This window comes from Poecilia latipinna, unplaced genomic scaffold (assembly GCF_001443285.1).
Source record: "Poecilia latipinna isolate Pla-1442-1.1 unplaced genomic scaffold, P_latipinna-1.0 Scaffold258, whole genome shotgun sequence".
Taxonomy (NCBI): domain Eukaryota; kingdom Metazoa; phylum Chordata; class Actinopteri; order Cyprinodontiformes; family Poeciliidae; genus Poecilia; species Poecilia latipinna.
Genome location: NW_015112874.1, coordinates 540,864 through 558,599, shown reverse-complemented (window position 1 = coordinate 558,599; position 17,736 = coordinate 540,864). Strand labels below are relative to the sequence as shown.

At 38.3% G+C, this 17,736-nt stretch overlaps 1 protein-coding gene across 3 annotated transcripts in view; it reads right to left on the bottom strand.

The window, feature by feature from the left end:
- Positions 1-17,507, bottom strand: part of tle2a (TLE family member 2, transcriptional corepressor a) — a 53,338-nt gene extending 35,831 nt beyond the window's left edge. Inside the window, exon 1 of one of the 3 annotated variants that reach the window (XM_015033165.1) lies at positions 16,860-17,507. In XM_015033165.1, the coding sequence (XP_014888651.1) occupies positions 16,860-16,883 (24 nt within the window). In that variant the 5' untranslated portion in view covers positions 16,884-17,507. The remainder of the gene's footprint in view (positions 1-16,859) is intronic. The other 2 variants (XM_015033166.1, XM_015033167.1) reach the window with 2 other exon arrangements.
- Positions 17,508-17,736: the final 229 nt, after the last annotated feature.

Sequence of the window (17,736 nt, the reverse complement as noted above, 5' to 3'; positions counted from 1 at the left end):
TCCAAAAATAAACAAAAAAAAAAAAAAAAAACCCAAGCCGTTTAAAAAAATTCACTATCAAAAAAAAAAAAAAAAAAAAAAAAAAAAAAAACACAGAAAGTGATGGTCTCTCGAAACCAAGGGCCCACGCATATAGTCCACAAGAACAGAAAAATGGGTTTCTTTACTCAAAGAGAAAAAGAACAAGAATTCATTTCTTTCTGGACAGGCAATTTCATATTTCACAACTGCAAAGCTTTTGGGAAGTCCTCATTGGTCCCACCCACTGTAGGATTTTTTCGGTTTAGAAACCACAACCACTTCAAATTTCCGACCAGTCATCCAGTATTTATTGGTAACCGCGCAAGAAAAAAGAAAAAAAAAAAAAGTTCTGCACATAATGAGTGTCAAGAACAACATGATGTAATTTTGTCCTTGCAGCGCAGAGATGAAATAATGTAGACGGCAGTGAAGAGCACCTCTCATCATTGGTCTTATGAGTAGAACACTATTTAAAAAGACTTGCAAGCTCTTACTAAGAAAAGGAAAGTTTGGAATATGCTTTTGTTTTAATGATATGAAACGTAAACATAATTCAAAGTGAATTTCATGAAGCCAAACAAACTGCCCGCCTTCACAACTCGAGAAAGAAAAGCCCCACACACCGAGTTAATGCTTGTATGAGAGCACCATGCATGAGAAACTTCAGAATAGAGCTGCATTCTGTAAAGTCGAAAACAAATTTTGAAAGTTGATTAAGTGTAATATTCACCTCATTAGAAATATAAACACGCATTTGTGTTCAAAGAAAAATAGCAGAAATGAGTTCACATCTCAACATTTCTCGTTTCTAAAGGACTAATGGGCAACTTTGTTTTTTTCAAAAACAAAACCGCAAAATAATTCAAACGCGTTTGAATTATGTGCTCATTCACTATGCAGTGCACCACACTGACTTTAGAGGCTTGTAGTGTCTCTACTGAATGGGTGGGTTTGTAAAAATCTTAATCATTTTGAAAAACGATGTTCTAAATGTACATTTTAAATGTCGAGTGCAAACTGTAAGCATGTCCCAAGGTATGTGATGGATTCCAACATGAAGGCGGTGTAGCGTACTGAATGAATGAGAGAATGCAGAATTTCATGTGCATAAAGTGCATGCTTTAATTTTGAAAAGCTGCAAGTGTGTTAGTCATGCCAGATATATTTTTGTTCTGAAGTAACCCGAAGTCATTCATTAAGGAGGGAAATATTTTCGGCCAATATTGTGAAGCTGCAGTGGACATGAACAAGTTGTTGAGAGCCATTAATATCTCAAAGCTTCTAATAAATGTCCCTGGTAAATAAAATCAAACTCAATCTTTGATTATAGAATGCTCTTTCAGAATTAAGTCCGTCTTACATGCAGTCTAACTCAACAATAAACATAAGATTTTAAAGCTATTCAAATCCAGGCCTCCAGGGTTGAATCATCTCCTCAGTATGCAGTCAAGTTTCCCAGAGTCCTGCTAATGACCTCATTAGTTGTTCTCAGGTGTGTTGAAACAGACACATCTAAAAGTTGCAGGATACCTGCCCTAGAGCAGTGGAGTTGAAGACCACTCCTTTAAAGCAAGATAAAGTTGGACTGAATGGGACATGCAGACAAAATGTTATGCTTTTATAAAGTGTTTTTATAAAGTTTTATAAAGTAAAACAAACAAAAAAAAATCTAATTGTCTGAACCATGTCATGCAGTTACAACATTCGCTCACATCACAAGAAGCTGCCACTTTGTCTCTTGGTTCACTTCAGTCTGCCAATTGTTTTTCCACTGCAAATGAGAAATCCCGCAATAACTATATTGGCAGTAAATTCGGCAATGATGATAAATGTGGCAACTGTTAAAAAGATTTAGCATCTTGGACACTAATCCATGTGAGGTACGGACAAAAGTGAGATTAAATCTAATGCTGTGAATGTCTTATTGGCTCACCGAATGTTTACATTACTGCATCCCTTTAGAAAATTAACATGGGGTACACCAATACTGCCATTGCAATGTACTGGTGGAAATTATGCATCCCTACAGTGAAAGAAATCCATGTTTGATTCATATCAAAGTTCAAATGAGATTCCACACCTGCCTGAAAGAGAAGGACTAGTCTGTGGTCTGCTTAAAGCGAAGCAAACAGCTTTGGTGTGAATGTCCCTTTAGGTTTTGCACTTCAAGTTCGACTCCAGTTCTGGTCTGAAACTTCAGATGCCACTTCTACATTTTCACACCGATCACAAATCAGGAAGACCTCTTTCACCGTCCAACCCAATGACTAAATAGCGTGAAGAATTAACTGAAGAAATTGTACTGACAAGTGGGGATGACGGAGGATGGAGCTCATTCACTGAGACTGCATACATTCCCACTGGCAAATTTCTGGGTTGATGAACTATAGTCACCGACAAGAACAGGAGAGCCAATAGCTAATGATGAAAATGTCATTTAATTTATTTATCCATTTATTCATTTCAAACAGGTTTTTAAAAACTAGAAAGCAGATGCATACATGGCCAAGAACAAAATAATTAGCTTATCTCTACTTTTCTGTTTGAAAAAGAGTTAACATTTAATTAATCCTACCCCTTGACTCACTAATGAAATTTACCAACTCGATAATTATCAAAAATTTGTAATTGGAACCATCTTAATGGTATTCATATGCCTCTTCAATATACTGTGCTAAAGCACCAACAAATGATATTACATAGAAAAATGATTATAAAGAAAATCTACAGATGTATAATAATATTAATAGTAGTGACTACTGTAACAACCAGACATAGATCAGAATAATTACCAACTCCTTGCCTATGTACACCCTATAATTATTTTATAATCTCTTATACAACTACAAATAAAACCACAAAAAATAATTATTGTAAAATAATATCTACTAATAATGGTAATGGTAACAAAGAAGGAAACACAATGATTTGTGTTAATTGGCTACGTCCCTATGTAAAGCTTGTACTGTAGTTTGAACTTATTTTTAAACTAAATTTGAAGAGGGGAAAAAAAGAACCCTAATGAAAAGTAAAAGCGGAAAAAAAAAAAGAACAGCACCATTTCTGGAAATTTACAGGTGAGATTAGAATACATTAATCTCTCCTAAAAGAAGAGAAAGAACTCTGAACAAAAGAACAAAAAAGTTGGTAGAAAATGGGAAGTGGCCTCATTGTTCATCTTTCTTTCTAACAAGTTGCTCTCAATCTGTCTGCCAGATCCCCACTAAGAGCATGGAGCGAAACAAACCCACTCTCACGCTGCTCGCTCAGCCCCACCGTTACACACACAGTCAATTGATAAACCCGTGCGTTCTCAGTCTTGCTCACACATATGCACACCTCATACCTGACAAGAAAACATGATAAAATACACAAACTCTTTCTTCTCATTTTTCACACGGCACATTGAAGCAGGGCAATAAATCTTCCATGGGAAAAAAGAAGGGCACAAAGGTTTTTACTGCCTCAATTCCCTATGTATTTTAGCTTTTAATATATATCTAAAAATAAAAAACACAGGGGGTAGAGGCAGTAAAAACCTTTGTGCCTCAATTATATATATATTTCTACTCATCATAATAAAAAAAAACTGAGCACTGAGCATATATTTTTTCCCTTCCTCCTTATGACCAACATTAGTCAGTGCCCACTCCTAATCCAGCAAACTGCTGAGCTGCTTTTAAAATGAGAGGTCAGGACAATAAAATGACCTGGTGACCTCAAGGGAATAGATCTGAGCAAAGAGTCTCACCTGATAATCCAGCCAGTTATTCAGTCCCTCCCAGCTTGAGAGCAAACAAGAGAAACACCATCTGTCCACAAACAAAGCTCGCCTAGATGGAAATTTACTGTTGCACAAATACAGGCCAGGTCTCTTTGCACCTCCTAAACCTGTAGATTAGGTTTCTGGAGTGCTTTATTGACTTTTTGGAAGAAGAAAAGAAAACAGCAGAACATGTTAACATGCAAGACTTTGATTTATTCTGTTCAAAGAAGCTAGCCATGGAGGCTAGAGTCTGGGTTGCATGTCTATCTATAGCTCCGTGTTCTCAAAAAAACCCAGTGCCATTTACTCTGCCCATACCAACCACAACTGGTTCATCCAATGGACATTTCTCACCATGAAGAGACCGACACAAATACAATTCACGACCGAGTCATTACTGTGACTCAGTAAGATTCCCATGACCTTAATCTAGCCTTGAGTTGGTAATTAGTACCAAATATGAAAGACCAGAAAAAAAAAAGGGAAAACTTAAAAATACTTTTGAAAAATTATTCATCTGGTCTAAAGTCCTTACTAAGTTATCAGAAAATGTGTTATGTTAGACACAGTTTTCTCTGGTTTTCTCTGGCTGCATGGATCAGATTTATAATGCAGACTCCTCCCCAACATATTGCTACAAAGTGACCAACTTGTTTCCATCATTTAAAGGACAAATTACTTAAAAAAATTCAGCTGCTTAGCAACCAACCAGATAATATCTTGTTCAATCAAAAGCAGAATGTTAATAAAGCACAACAATTAGCAAAACAGGCAAGGTCAATTACTTGAAAACTGCTACTAAGTTCATTTATTCTAGGTTTTCTGTTAAGTTATGTTTTAACATTATGACAAATATATCAACAGTCATAATTGGAGCATGTTAATCATTTATATTGTCAGCATCTATAATAATTTACAAGATCCTGAGGGTTAGCATACTGCTAGCACTACTTTTTAACTCATTCTTGTTTTCCAGAGTTTTGATCGGGCCTAAACCCGATTGTGCGATTGTGTCTGAGCCCAATCCAACCCAACTACTTAACTTTGATTATAGGCCTCAAGCCTGAAATAAGCCCAGCATATTATTTTAATTAAGATTTTACTGCTTTTGTTTGTGTGATTGGTAGAAAGGAACCGAGTGTAGCAGCATGCGTGCTGTGCAGTGAACACCGCTTTTGAATTAACCTTCTGTGCTTGAAAACATTACAGGTTGCTCCAGAAAACTGAGAAATTAAACAACAGCAGTTTTTAAAAACGTGGTCATGAGCATGCCATGTGGGCACTCTGAAAGTCTAAACTGGTCCTCCTCTGAGAAAGATGTGAGAACTTGTGGTTAAACAAACTCTTGTTTGAACCCATCTTAAAATGAACAGGTGGGCTGGTTTACCTGCGAGTTGAATCGTGGACAATGGGGAAAATAAAAAAAAATAAAAAATAGCACACTTAAACACACACAATATACTTATTTTGGCCACAATGCATTTATGAGAAATGGTACCGGATTAGAAAAGTAGAACTGGCAGTTTCAGAGTGATGGTAGAGCACATGTAGAAAACCAACAGCCTCTAAAGTGATTAAAAGGTAATGGAGCAGGAAAAGCTGATTCCAGTGTAATACTGAGCAAGTCTATGGAAAACTGAAAAAGCAAAGAGAAAATACAAAACCGCTAGACTTCATAGTTCTACGACTGCAGGCCAAAACAGGCGAGAGCATCATATCTTTAGACCATCACTTATCTCTAAACCTGGGCTTAATTTCCTCACCGAGTTCAAATTAAACCTATAATTTCTGTCAAGAAGGGTTTTTAAACTGGCTACCAATAATCTATGACACTTTCTATGTGTTTATGTTTACTTTATAATTTATAGTGTCCTGAAAAGTGCTAATTGTACCCGTCTTTTAAAGTTTGCATAGATCGGAGAACACACATGCATTAAATGAAACTAAGTTAAAAGAAAAAAAAAAAAAAGTTGAGGGACCTTCTTGGAGTACATCAAAGTGTGATTGTGTTAAAACTGAAAACAAAGACTCAAAACATTTTCAACAATTTGACCACATGCATAAAATTATAAAAAGGTACCATTACCCGCGTGACATTCCCTGAATAAAATCAATATGTTTTCATTTAAGCTCCCTCTGATTGCACCACAAGAACCAAACCACCATGAGCTCACATCCTTGGTTTAAACCCCCCACCCTCAAAACATGTGCACACAAACACATTCATTTCTACGACAACACACCCACATGTGCTCACTCCTGACAATAAGTGGATCTGTGCATAGTGTAGTATTCCACAAGTATTTATGAGCACACATGCAGTTTATTGCAATCAGACATGCCCAGAGTGTTCATCTGTCAGCTCAATCATACTATTCAGTTTCCTTATTAGAAAAAAAAGAGCCAGCATTGTTTTGATTTATTGCAGCCATTATTTTGTTTATTTAAAAGCATCTTTTGGAGATTAAAAATCACAGAATTGTAATTCATGACAGGAGCAATCCATTTTTTTTTATTTCAAGCTGTAAACATGCAAGTGATCTAATGCACCTCAAATAATACCACATTGTATCTCAAAATGGAAGAGGGATTCATCACGCTTCTTCGAGTGTCAGTCTAAAATAAATATTTCTTCAAAGATCTTTTTTGTGTACTTTTACTGCTTTGTGTACAATTACAGACTTGTATTGATCATACTAAAAGATGGGGGATGAATGATTGAAACGGGAAAAGCTAAAGCCAAGAGACCAAAATGGCCAAGTGTTAAAGCATTGCATGCATGTTAAACCTTACACCACTTCTAAGCAATGCCGAGAAGCAAGAAATTTGTTTAATTTTGTTATAAACCAGTGCAGAATGGATCTTTGAAAAATAGATTAGTTAATAGTTAGGAACTGAAGTGGTTCATAAAAAACAACTGTGACAGAGGTCGACAAATTAAAGGCTGATGACATTACATGGGGATAAAAGACAGACCAATGAACCCCACATAGCGGTCATTTCTTACAAGCACAGCAACAAAGACTCATTATGCTGCGTTATTTGTTGGAATTTTACATTTCTGAGCCAGGTTATGCAGACATGGGTTGAAATATAATACATGTATAATCACTGTTGCCTTACTCCTGATCAGATTTGTCTCCGGTCGACAAGAAAGACTGTTCAAAACTGAAAGTACACATTCGAGGCTGACATTTCAACTTGGCGAAAGAGCAAATTAATGTGCAGCCGACTTCAGTAGATACCAAGGCGGCTGTACGTATACACCTACTCGAGTTTAAACCTTCGTCTGACATTGAACAGGTTTTTTAGAAATGATGGAAGCCCTTTGAGATTTTCAGCGTAAATGGGGACAGTTTGCATTATCTACAGCAGTGGTCCCCAACCTTTTTATTATGGCGGACCGGTCAAGACTTGGAAATTTTTCTGCGACCTAGGGGGGCAGCGGGGGGCGTGAACCGTAAGATAAGGCTTCTGCTTGTTGGTGTTCCCACTAAATCCTGAATATGCCCAGTTTGGGTTGTCTTGGCCCTTTTATCGCAGCCTGTGGGGTTTTCCCTGACTGGGAACGAGAATACAAGCTACTGAAGGTGACAGGTAGCCAATCAGAAAGCGCGGTGACGTAAGCACAGAGGGGAATCCCAAACAGCTGACATATCGCGCAACTGAGAGTCCAGTGGATATCGGAGATGATATGTGGAAATGTTTATTATATGTAAAGGTCATTATTATATATGTTTATTATGTTTACTCAGTTAAAAATGTTAATGAAAAAACATAACTCACCTCCAAATCATAGTGCAGCAAATAGAGCGGCTGCTCCCGTCATCTTTCATCCATCGCCTTTTCTTTTTGTTACGTCTTTTATCTCTTAAAATGACTCCACAAACTGTCACTATTGCTTCTACATCGTCATCCGTGTTTGGTTCTTCTAAATTCCCGTATGCTATGTTGGGGGTTTTGTGGATTTTCTTCTGGAATCACGATGTTTGTGACTGGAATCGGTTCGTGTGGTTTGTCGCTCCTGCCGTGAGAGACGAACCGATCGAACCTGTTGTACTTTTATCAGCTCTGTAGTCACAGAGGTTTGGAGAATCGGCCGACAATCCTTAAATCTTGCCGTCTAAACCAGACTTAAGACTCACAAGCTCTACTCATCTCCTCTCGACCACTGCCCAAACGCTCTCTGACTCTGGTCGCTATGGTAACGTTTACATATCCCTTCAAAATAAGATACAGATGCGCCACAAAAACAAGCATTTTACTTTCGTGAAAATTTTAACTCACGATAATGACTAACGGGAGCCCTGAGCTTGTTTCTCTGCAACGAGACGGTCCCACCTGGGAGTGATGGGAGACAATAACACCCAAAGTGTTGCTTATATCCACAGCCTGCTTGATCTCTACGTGGCGAAGCAGTTTGAAGCTTCATTGCCTCATTAGCAGCCGGTCGCCACATGTTACGCAGAGCGGCCTGTAATGTGGGAATCACCTACCGGTTCGGATAAATCCATCCTTCTGACTCTTCTCTGGGCCTTTTCCCCTTCGCAAAGAAACCTTCCAAAGACATCTGATCCGTTTCTTACTCATTTTGCCGCTTGTGGGCTAAATGTTGGCGCTCAAGTAACCGAGAGAATCCGGTTAAAGGATTTTCAAAATAAAAGATCCTCCAGTCTCAAATAATACATAAAACGGAAATATTTAATTATTTCTTACGCGGCCCGGTACCAATTGTTCCACGGACCGGTACCAGTCCACGGACCTGGGGTTGGGGACCGCAGACCAAAAGGATGTACACAAAGACTGAAATGTTCAGCTAGATGCTGCATATAAAGGAAAACAAAATTAAATACAACCGTTCAAAACATAAACTCCTACATTATTTTGCCTGCTTTAATTCAGTGAAACTAGTTAAAATGAAATTATGGGTGTAAAGGGCAAGAAAACTAATTTGGACACAGTTAAGTATCGTTCACAAATGGAAGTTGGAATTTAGTAAAATCTGTTTTGGCAGACAGCAGCCTTACAAAAAAATAAGATTGCAAATGGCCCATAAATCTAAACCACAGTATCACATCTTGTCCTCTTGAACAGTCTAGTAATCGTATTTAATGGATCCCCGACTTTTATGTTTACACCAGGACTGAGAGTTTGGCAATTTTTGAGATGCATTTTTTTTTTTTGGCTCGTTTTACATTTGTTTTGTGATGCAAAAAATGAAAAAAGAAAGAAAAGAAAAAAAAAACTTAGAACCTACTCTATTATATAGTTTAAATGAAATTATGACCATTACATGCTTTTTAGAATCTTACCCAAGAGATAATTTTTTGTTTTGTGGCTCAAATTAAATTTGCAGTCATGCTTTCAGTAAAAGGCCATCAAACATAGGTACCACCATTTCAAAGTAATATTTTCTAAAGGGAGAAGGAATCATTTTCCAGAGATTTTATGAGAAATTCACTCAGAACTGACACCAAAGTGTGTGCAATTGAAGTGAAACAGTAATATAAGGATTCACTCAAGATATATAAAGCCTTTTCTTCAGGACACAAAAGACAAAGTCAAACTTGTTTTATTTTACGCAAACAATCTGATGCACAAATTAACTAAGGTAAGACAGAGAGCCAAAAAAGATCAGCAGGATTTACTTTGAAAGCACCACAGAGGTCAACAAACTTATTCTCAGTTTTTCCTGAAGTTGTAGGTCAGTTGGCTCAGCCTTAAAGTCAAGTCCCAAATGCTGCCAAATTAAGGTCCGTTTCCTTTGACTGGACCAAATTTTTCTCTCACTCAGCTGAACAGATGATTTGATGCTGCCTCCCTTCTGATGGTTGAACCCATTAGTCCAACCACTAATTACATTGCTTACCCACAGAGTTGAACATCAGAGTAAACACCCACCAATCTCTCCCTCTCTCTCTTTTCCATCAAACAATCAACGAGAACGCAGTGACAAAAGTTGTGTAAAGAAAGGAAAAGTAACTTTAATGCACATAAATCCATTGCTGAGACCATGTATCTTGACTTTCCTTAAAAGTATTAAAATTTAGCCTCAAAATATACAAGCCAGGACTGTTACTCAGTGCCAGTCATTGTAATTGTTAGATCAGCACACAAACCTCATGTCTTCACCTCCCCCACCGTACATCAAGTAGCCATCAGCTTGGCCTGCTGCCGAAGAAATTTGCCTGTAACCTCCCAATGATTACTTCACATTGACGGTCTGTGAGGCACCTGTTTCATTAATGCCACACATCTTTTCTTTTTCAGCACCCTTCCGCCCCCCGACCCCCTTTCATACCTCTCTTCTTCCTCCCACACGCCTCGTTATTCAAATTTCCCTGCTGTCAGCCCGCATTAGCAAAGCACTACGATTTGTCAGCTGCCTTAATTGCTGGAGGTGCCTTCTCTTATTAGGCAACACCCCCTTAGCTCGTTTGTTCCTTCCATGAAAACACGCGTCTGGAGAAGCTTGTGTACACCTTCAGATTCTTTTTTTTTTCCCCCTTTCATTTCCCTTGGCCTTTTCTATCCCTCTCCTAATTGCCGGCTGACCGAAGTGGGCAGGCTGCTGATCGATAACTGCACTCTCACCACTGGACAACAGTGGGGATAAAGAGCTAAAAGCATGCGAGGACCAGGATAAGGGAGGTTTGATTTCTGCTGGTACTAATGTTTGAGATTCATATTAGTCACTTACAGCCACAATGCCTCTCATGAGTGTGATCTGACTTGACTTTGTCGGTGTTGGATCACTAAGCTATTAGAACAACAAAAAATTTGATGTCCAAAGAGAATGTAAAAGTTGGGTTTGTAGAGGTGCATATTATACTGAATTGCAAGGGCCATCACTATATCTACAGTACTCCAATCACAGATTACTTCTATGCAATATTTGGTAGGGTGATAAAAGGCCATGTTCACACAGCAGGTCTTTATGTGCAATTCTAATTTTTCGATGAAATCCAATCTCTTTTATTCTTTGCCTTGGTTGTTCATACTACTAATTAAGTGAAACCGCAATCAGACTTCTGTGTGAACAGTTTACGACTCCAGAGCAAACCATACGAGTACAAGAAGAATGCAGATGTCACACAGCAGCGCATTGGTTACAGAAGTAATAATGCATGCATAATTTTAAAAGTTGCTGAGCTACGGGAGCCGTGAGAATTGTCACAAGATCATAAAACAAAAGAAGTTAAGAAAAAAAAGTGAGCAAAACTAATATCAATGGCCATTTGTGGAACAGTGACTGCGACTTCTGCAGAGAAGTCTGTTTGGATGTGTAGTCAGAACCAGCAGTGGTGGGATTGTGGATGCACTTCACTGACACAGACTTCTTTCATAATTTATTTCCATAACAATCACTGCCTTATTCAGCCATTGTGTATGTCCAGATCTACAGTGACTGGTTTATTCTGGTGCAGAATTATGACTCACGTGTCAAGTCAGTGACATAAAACCTGAATAAAATGCAACATGACCATTTAGACCTCAGGCGCTTTGAGAACAGAATCTAATAGCATTAAGTTAGGAGGCATTATCTGTAAGTTTCTACACACACACACATAAAAACTATTGCTGTGATTAAATCTTTAAAGTTTGCTGGATTACACAAAATATAATGAATGCAATTATGACATGCTGTTTGAAAATAATGGGTGTACTAAGATGATTTTATGAAGAGATTAGCTTTATTCTTAGAAGTACTAGTGTACTCTGACTGTATGTTTAGCCATACAGTCGGAGCCATAAAAAATTGCAAGGATTTCCATTGCATTTCCCTTAATGGAGGTATTTTTGAAATCAAAATAAAATGAAGGGATTATAACATTATGGTCTGAATCATTAGTTCTAAAATTTTCAACAGATTTTTTTTTACTCACCTCAAAGTAAAATTTGGAAAAAGCTCTGGGACAATTAGTTTCTTCACCAATTTGTACCATCGCTTAATCCCAACTCATTTCCATTTTGTGAAGCCATTTCCATGGTCATTCACTTAACCACATTCAGTGTACTTCTTAGTTTGATAAACTGTGGAAATAGATCATCCTAAAAAATGCACATATTTTTAATCTTTAGAAAACTTATATTTTATATCTATTACAGTTTGGCCTAAGTGACTCTGTTTGGCTATTCTATTTGTAATTTCTGTAATTATTTCAAATGGCAAAGGCATGTATTCACCAATGTTCAGATCAGGGACAATGATGTTGTCGTAAACCAAAAAAGAAAAAAAGAAAACATGTAGGTGTGTCATATTTTTTTTACATATTAAGACTGAAGAGAACTTGTCAAAAGGACAAATGGTAAATTTCATTGTCTGGTTGCTACATCCTTAAAAAAAAGCTATACATTCTCCTTCCCACACACACACACACGGTCCACTTAATAACAATGACTGCTGTATTCTACCTGCATTAGGTAGATAGTAGTTTGTATCAGCATGTTTTCTCTAAAAGCACTTTGTTTTAAGTATGCTGTGGATTGACTGATCTTCTTTTGCTCCAGTATACTGGCAGATGTGCAATATTTATATACTAATCTGAGCCATTTCTTAGGAAAACATTTCAAGTAAGCATTTGTAAAAAGTACACTTAAGCTAAAAAAAACACTTTTTTGTTTGTTTTGATCCATTTTTATTTAAAAAAGAAAAGAAAAAGAAAAGAAAAAGGACAAGCTTCTTGTGAATTAAATATAAATGAAGGTCTGGCTTTTTTTATTAGATTTGTAGAGTGCCTTTAAGTAGTGCAGACATACCAACATTCATACCACTTACACACTTTCCAGTGTATAGTGGGAGCTTAATGGTACAGAACCATACTGCACTCAGCATTATGATGTCACTTCGTGATGGTAGGGATAATTTCAAGGTCAAGCGACCTGATTATAGTCACTTATTTGACACAGCATAACATTATGGAGAGTAGAGTTGAATCAATGCAAGGTCTGGGAAAAAGAACTACCCAAAACCTTTTCACAGTTTTAGACAGGTAGTAAGTGACAAAAACATCACAGAATGCAAACAGGAGGGTTCCACTCCCAGGTTCAGAGGAAAATGTAAATACATATTCCAGTAAAATATTGGGTTAAATTGCAATGATGCCACAATTGTAGAAAATGGTTTCCATTTCTTTTGAATTTTTTGAGCATTTATATATGGTCACACAAAAAATGCAAAAGGGGATTGTTTACAACTTATGTTTGGGTTGTCCTTTTCCAGCTACAACACCAATCTCTGTCTATTAGAAATGGCTACATGATAACCAGGAAAACATTTATTTGTGATGCCATTTCTGCAAATATGAACAATTAAGCCACTTTTTTCAAACCCTTTTCCTTCATCACAATTGGCCTATGCTTTAGCATGTCGGCCAATGAAAAGACATCAAATGTGGGCATCGAGGGTCATGAAAGTCCATTCAATGGGTCAGATGTAGTGCTGGTAGGATTTGGAAATCTGGCACTTATAATATTCCAATAAATATTGCATCCCAGCAGTTGTTTTCGATTAGTGTGTGGCATATACTAATGCAATGACAGCTGGATTCAATTTCTTGTACAGCAATATTATAACGCGTTTGTTCTGAGGTAATGTACTAAAAACCATTTTAACCAGTGCCTAATGAAAACCTGAGACTGCACTTATAATTGTGATCTGCAACGTCTTCTCTGTACTGTCGATTTCAAGGTAAATCCCGAGGGGTGTTATAGGATGCTGCAGTTACGGTTACCAAACTGGCACAAAAAATGTTTCTGCTTTTAACGCTGTTTTGCTGATTAATTCTGTCTGCATTTGTTGGGAAAGAATCTAAACCAGCACATCGAGCCAACCACATCCTACACCCAGTCCTTGCTCATCTGCTGCTTCTGGCATCAGACTGGATCCCAAAGTCATCTGAGAACATATAAAGATTTAAGAAATATTTTTGAAATGTTCTACATGGTACTTACCCTTTGGTATAATACATTATTTATTGTTAATGATATACAATAGTTTGTGTGTAAAACAAACAAAAAAAACAAAAGTTAGAATTTGGCTGTCTCTTACTTGGAAGAGTAATTACTCGCTAAAAAGATTCAACAACACAGTGTTCCTATAAAAAATATCAAGTTTCAACCAGACACCAGGAATCAGGAAGAGGTTCAGCTGTAAAGAGCTATAAAGATTAAGGTTAAATTACAGCCAGTTGTCTGTGACCACAAAGTCTCCTTCGGTCTTTAAAAAAAAAAAAAAAAAAATGCAACTAAAGACTGGATTAAAAACAAACCAATCCACTGCTGTAAGATTCTAGGACATGTGTGCTAAATATTTATGCAGTGCATGGGTCTAATTCTTTGAACCATTCAAACAGCCAGTGATGACAGGTTGCTGCCACCCTTGCGTTTGCAGAGATTAAACAGTTTGCCGGGTTGAGTGGCCCTTGACTGCGCAGCTCAGACGAGAGCTGCTGACGGCCGGAGCACATGTTAGCGTCGAGATCTGCGGCGGGCTGAAACGAAACATGGGGGGGCGCTGGTCAGAACGTCCCACCCAGACCCGCCGCAGTCTGCTCCGCTCACCCCGGGATGCCTGCCCATACATTAAGATGTGGTCTGGAGCTCTCACAGGAACACAGAGTGGAGAGGCTGGATGAGAGGGATCGGGTTTACAGTGCAAACCGCAGACCCACAGTCTGCCTCCTGTACTGCCTTCCTGCACTTAGCTGTACTAAATACACAGCTGTGTATTTTGCGTGCGTGCGCGTGTGTGTGTGTGTGTGTGTGCGTGTGTGTGTGTGTGTGTGTGTGTGCATGTGCGTCCGGTGTTTCTGTATGGGCTGCATGTATGTGGGTAGAGGGGGGGGAGATTCAGAATGCTTTTATCAAGCAAAACTAAATGCAGGTGGGGGAAACAACAATTTAAAATGTATGATAGTTGAGTAATTCAATTCAATCATATGAACAAAAGCACCTTCTAGGTGTAGAACATATACTTAAAGTTAAGTCATAGTGAGCCTGTACTGATTTCAGCCAACAGGCATGAAACTCCAAACACTGTTGGGGGTAGGGTGGAGGGTGGCATGACTGAGGGATACAGAAGAGGGTTAGGCAAATGAGCATAGCTTAATTGATACTTCTCCCAGTCAGAGGACCAGCGTTTATGCATTTGAATCTGTTCAAAAAGCTCTCCACCTAAACTCCACCAAAGCAAATTAAGGCCATTGCAGCATGAAATTCTCTCTCCATCATAAAACAGCATGGGTAATTCATATATTTATTAATTTTAAGAGCTGTGTTACCAGCTGTTAAAAAAAGGAACCATGTGGGTTTAAAAATCAGATCAAGTTTCTCATGAGATGAGCAGATAATTTAAGAAAGTGTGGCAACAAGGCAAGACTGGTTTATCAACAGCTGCAGTGTCTAAACCATAAAAGATGTTTCCTCATATGCAGTTCTTCTCTGCTTTTATGGAGTACAGAGTATTCTCTCTCTTCTCTTCCTCACATGTGCCATCTTGTTGCATCACAAGACACATTTTGTTGTTTAAAAATGATTTCAGGCCTCTTATGGTGTAGACTAGAAACTAAAGAAGCAGCTCCCATCATTCTCATTAGCGTAGCAGTGTTTAAAAGCTGGCAAGCAGTGAGTTTGTCTGCCTAGTAGGTTGGCTACCTGAGTAAATAGTCTAAACAGCTTTTATCACTTTATTAAGCCCTCACTGCATATAAAAAGTAATTTTAGACAGAGATTCACCAAGAAATTGGTCTGAACCTCAAAATCCCAATCTTTTTATAAGGGTATGCACTAGACTATGTTGACAACAGTCTTCAGTGTAGAAGTTGTTACAGAGGGAAAAACCACAAACCTATGTAATCTCAGTACCAGAAAATACTGTTTGCATTTCCTGCATGTTGCGACATGCCTGCGACTGATTAAGACTATGAGAAAGTTAGAAACTTACAGCAGGTAACAGGAAACATGCATGCATTGTTTTATTCTTTTGACATTTTGATTAATGTCCATTATGGTGGATTTAGAAATGCTGACAGCCTTCTGAAAATCTCAGAGTTGGGAAAAGCATCTGCATTTTTTTTATTTTTTATATACACCATCAAGACTGCTGGAATTTTTATTTTGTACTGCAGCCACACTAACTGTTATTCTAGGATTTACAATGTCAACTCTAATCATTTTTGCCTTTGTTTTTAAGTATTACTACAACTCTTGTCATGGCAACCAATCTCTCACATGGTATGTAGCTAGTACAACTAATAACCAATCATAGCTGGAAGGCTTATAAACAAATGTTTTGCCATTGTTACAGTTCTCAGAAAAATCAAAAGGTGCCAAAATCACTATGGGCAAACCAAAACTTTACAATTCAAAATTGAGATAGGAAATTGTTCAAAAATCTTAATCAGTGCATCTAAAAATAAGCATGTTTACTTGAAAACTTGAAATTTAGCAGGTAAGAATTTGGAAATCAAATTCAATAGTTATTTGGGGAGTATGAAGACATAATTCTTGTCTTTCTGTTTAGAAATAAAGCAGTTCGTTCAGATTTTTATTCACCGTCGCACTGAAACAACCTCACATCATATTTCGTGACATTATAAATGAAACAAGATAAGTTCATCTACAACTCCTGATGATGGGAAGCACATGCAGTTCATGTTAACTGCACAACAGTGTGCAGATAGCCAGTAATGGGTTGCAAATTTTTGACCTGCTGCTGGCATCCAACAATCATGAGATCTACACACAAAGACAGTCAGGAAAGTTGGACCTTGTTTGAGGGGGTTGGGGGTGTTTCCCCCAACAAAACCACTTACAATCTACCTGACCTCCATAAGAAAACAATATATTCACTTACAAAATAAGTTGATTTGTTTGTTTTAAGTGTAATACTTTTCTCCACAGTATTTTTTTTTTTTATCTCTAAGAGAAAGTCCAACAGTTTTGACTTCCTGAGTCTTATAAGACTAACCAACAACTCGTGAGGGTGTGTAAATGTGTTGTATTTTCAGGCTAAAACACCATAACCCTCATTTAAACGTGTGGACTGCAACATAGTAGATAGCCTACTTACCGGTGGTCGGTTTTGAGGAAACATTGTAGCCGCCGACTTGCGTGTCTCCTGGTGCGTGTTTTGTTTAATTCCTCCTTCCTATTTTGTCTCCGTTTTCGGACCGAAAGCTTCGTCGAGAAATACACCAGCAAGCCAATGTACTGCTGTGACTCTCACAGAGGCATTTGGCCGGGTTTCAAAGATAATGGCAGAGCTAGTCTCGACTCGCTCCTTCCCCTGCTCAAAGCTCCTTTGTTCTGGGTTATATCTCCAGCCCTACGCCACGCCACGCCACGCCGAGCTCAACGCGCAATAAAGGACCGGGGAGAGGAGAGGAGAGAAACCCGGTCACAGGGAGCTGTCTTCCCAAGAACTCAGCTCCGCTTCCAACGATTCGGTGTTTATAATTGTCTCCTTCTTCGATATGTGTCTCCGTCTGAAGCATAAAGGCCAGGATGAGGGGGAGGCAGAGGGGGGATGCGGTTATAGCTTGTGGCTTCGTAGACGGACACACCACCAGCTCACTCAATACAGCCGCAGCCTCTTTTGTCTCCCTCGCTGGCCTGCTCTCTTTTCACACAATCCTCCCAGTGCCTCCACTTCTTCCACTCCCCCTACTCTGCTCTGATCTGATCCCAACCTCCATGGGACCTTGAATTTCAGTTGCCTGGAAAAAAAAAAAAGCCCAGGAAGCCTAAACATACGTCTTCTCACACCCCTCTTAAATATGCTTTTTTATTATTTTTCAATGTTTTAGGTTGTACTTATCAGTAAAGTTAATTAATCAGCGCACGTACATGACGCTTTTCTCCAAATAGCCTGGTGATATTTGGTCTTGTTAGTGTTGCTACCCGGTTCAACCTCGTGCGAATATATAATTGAAAACATATTCGCTCAT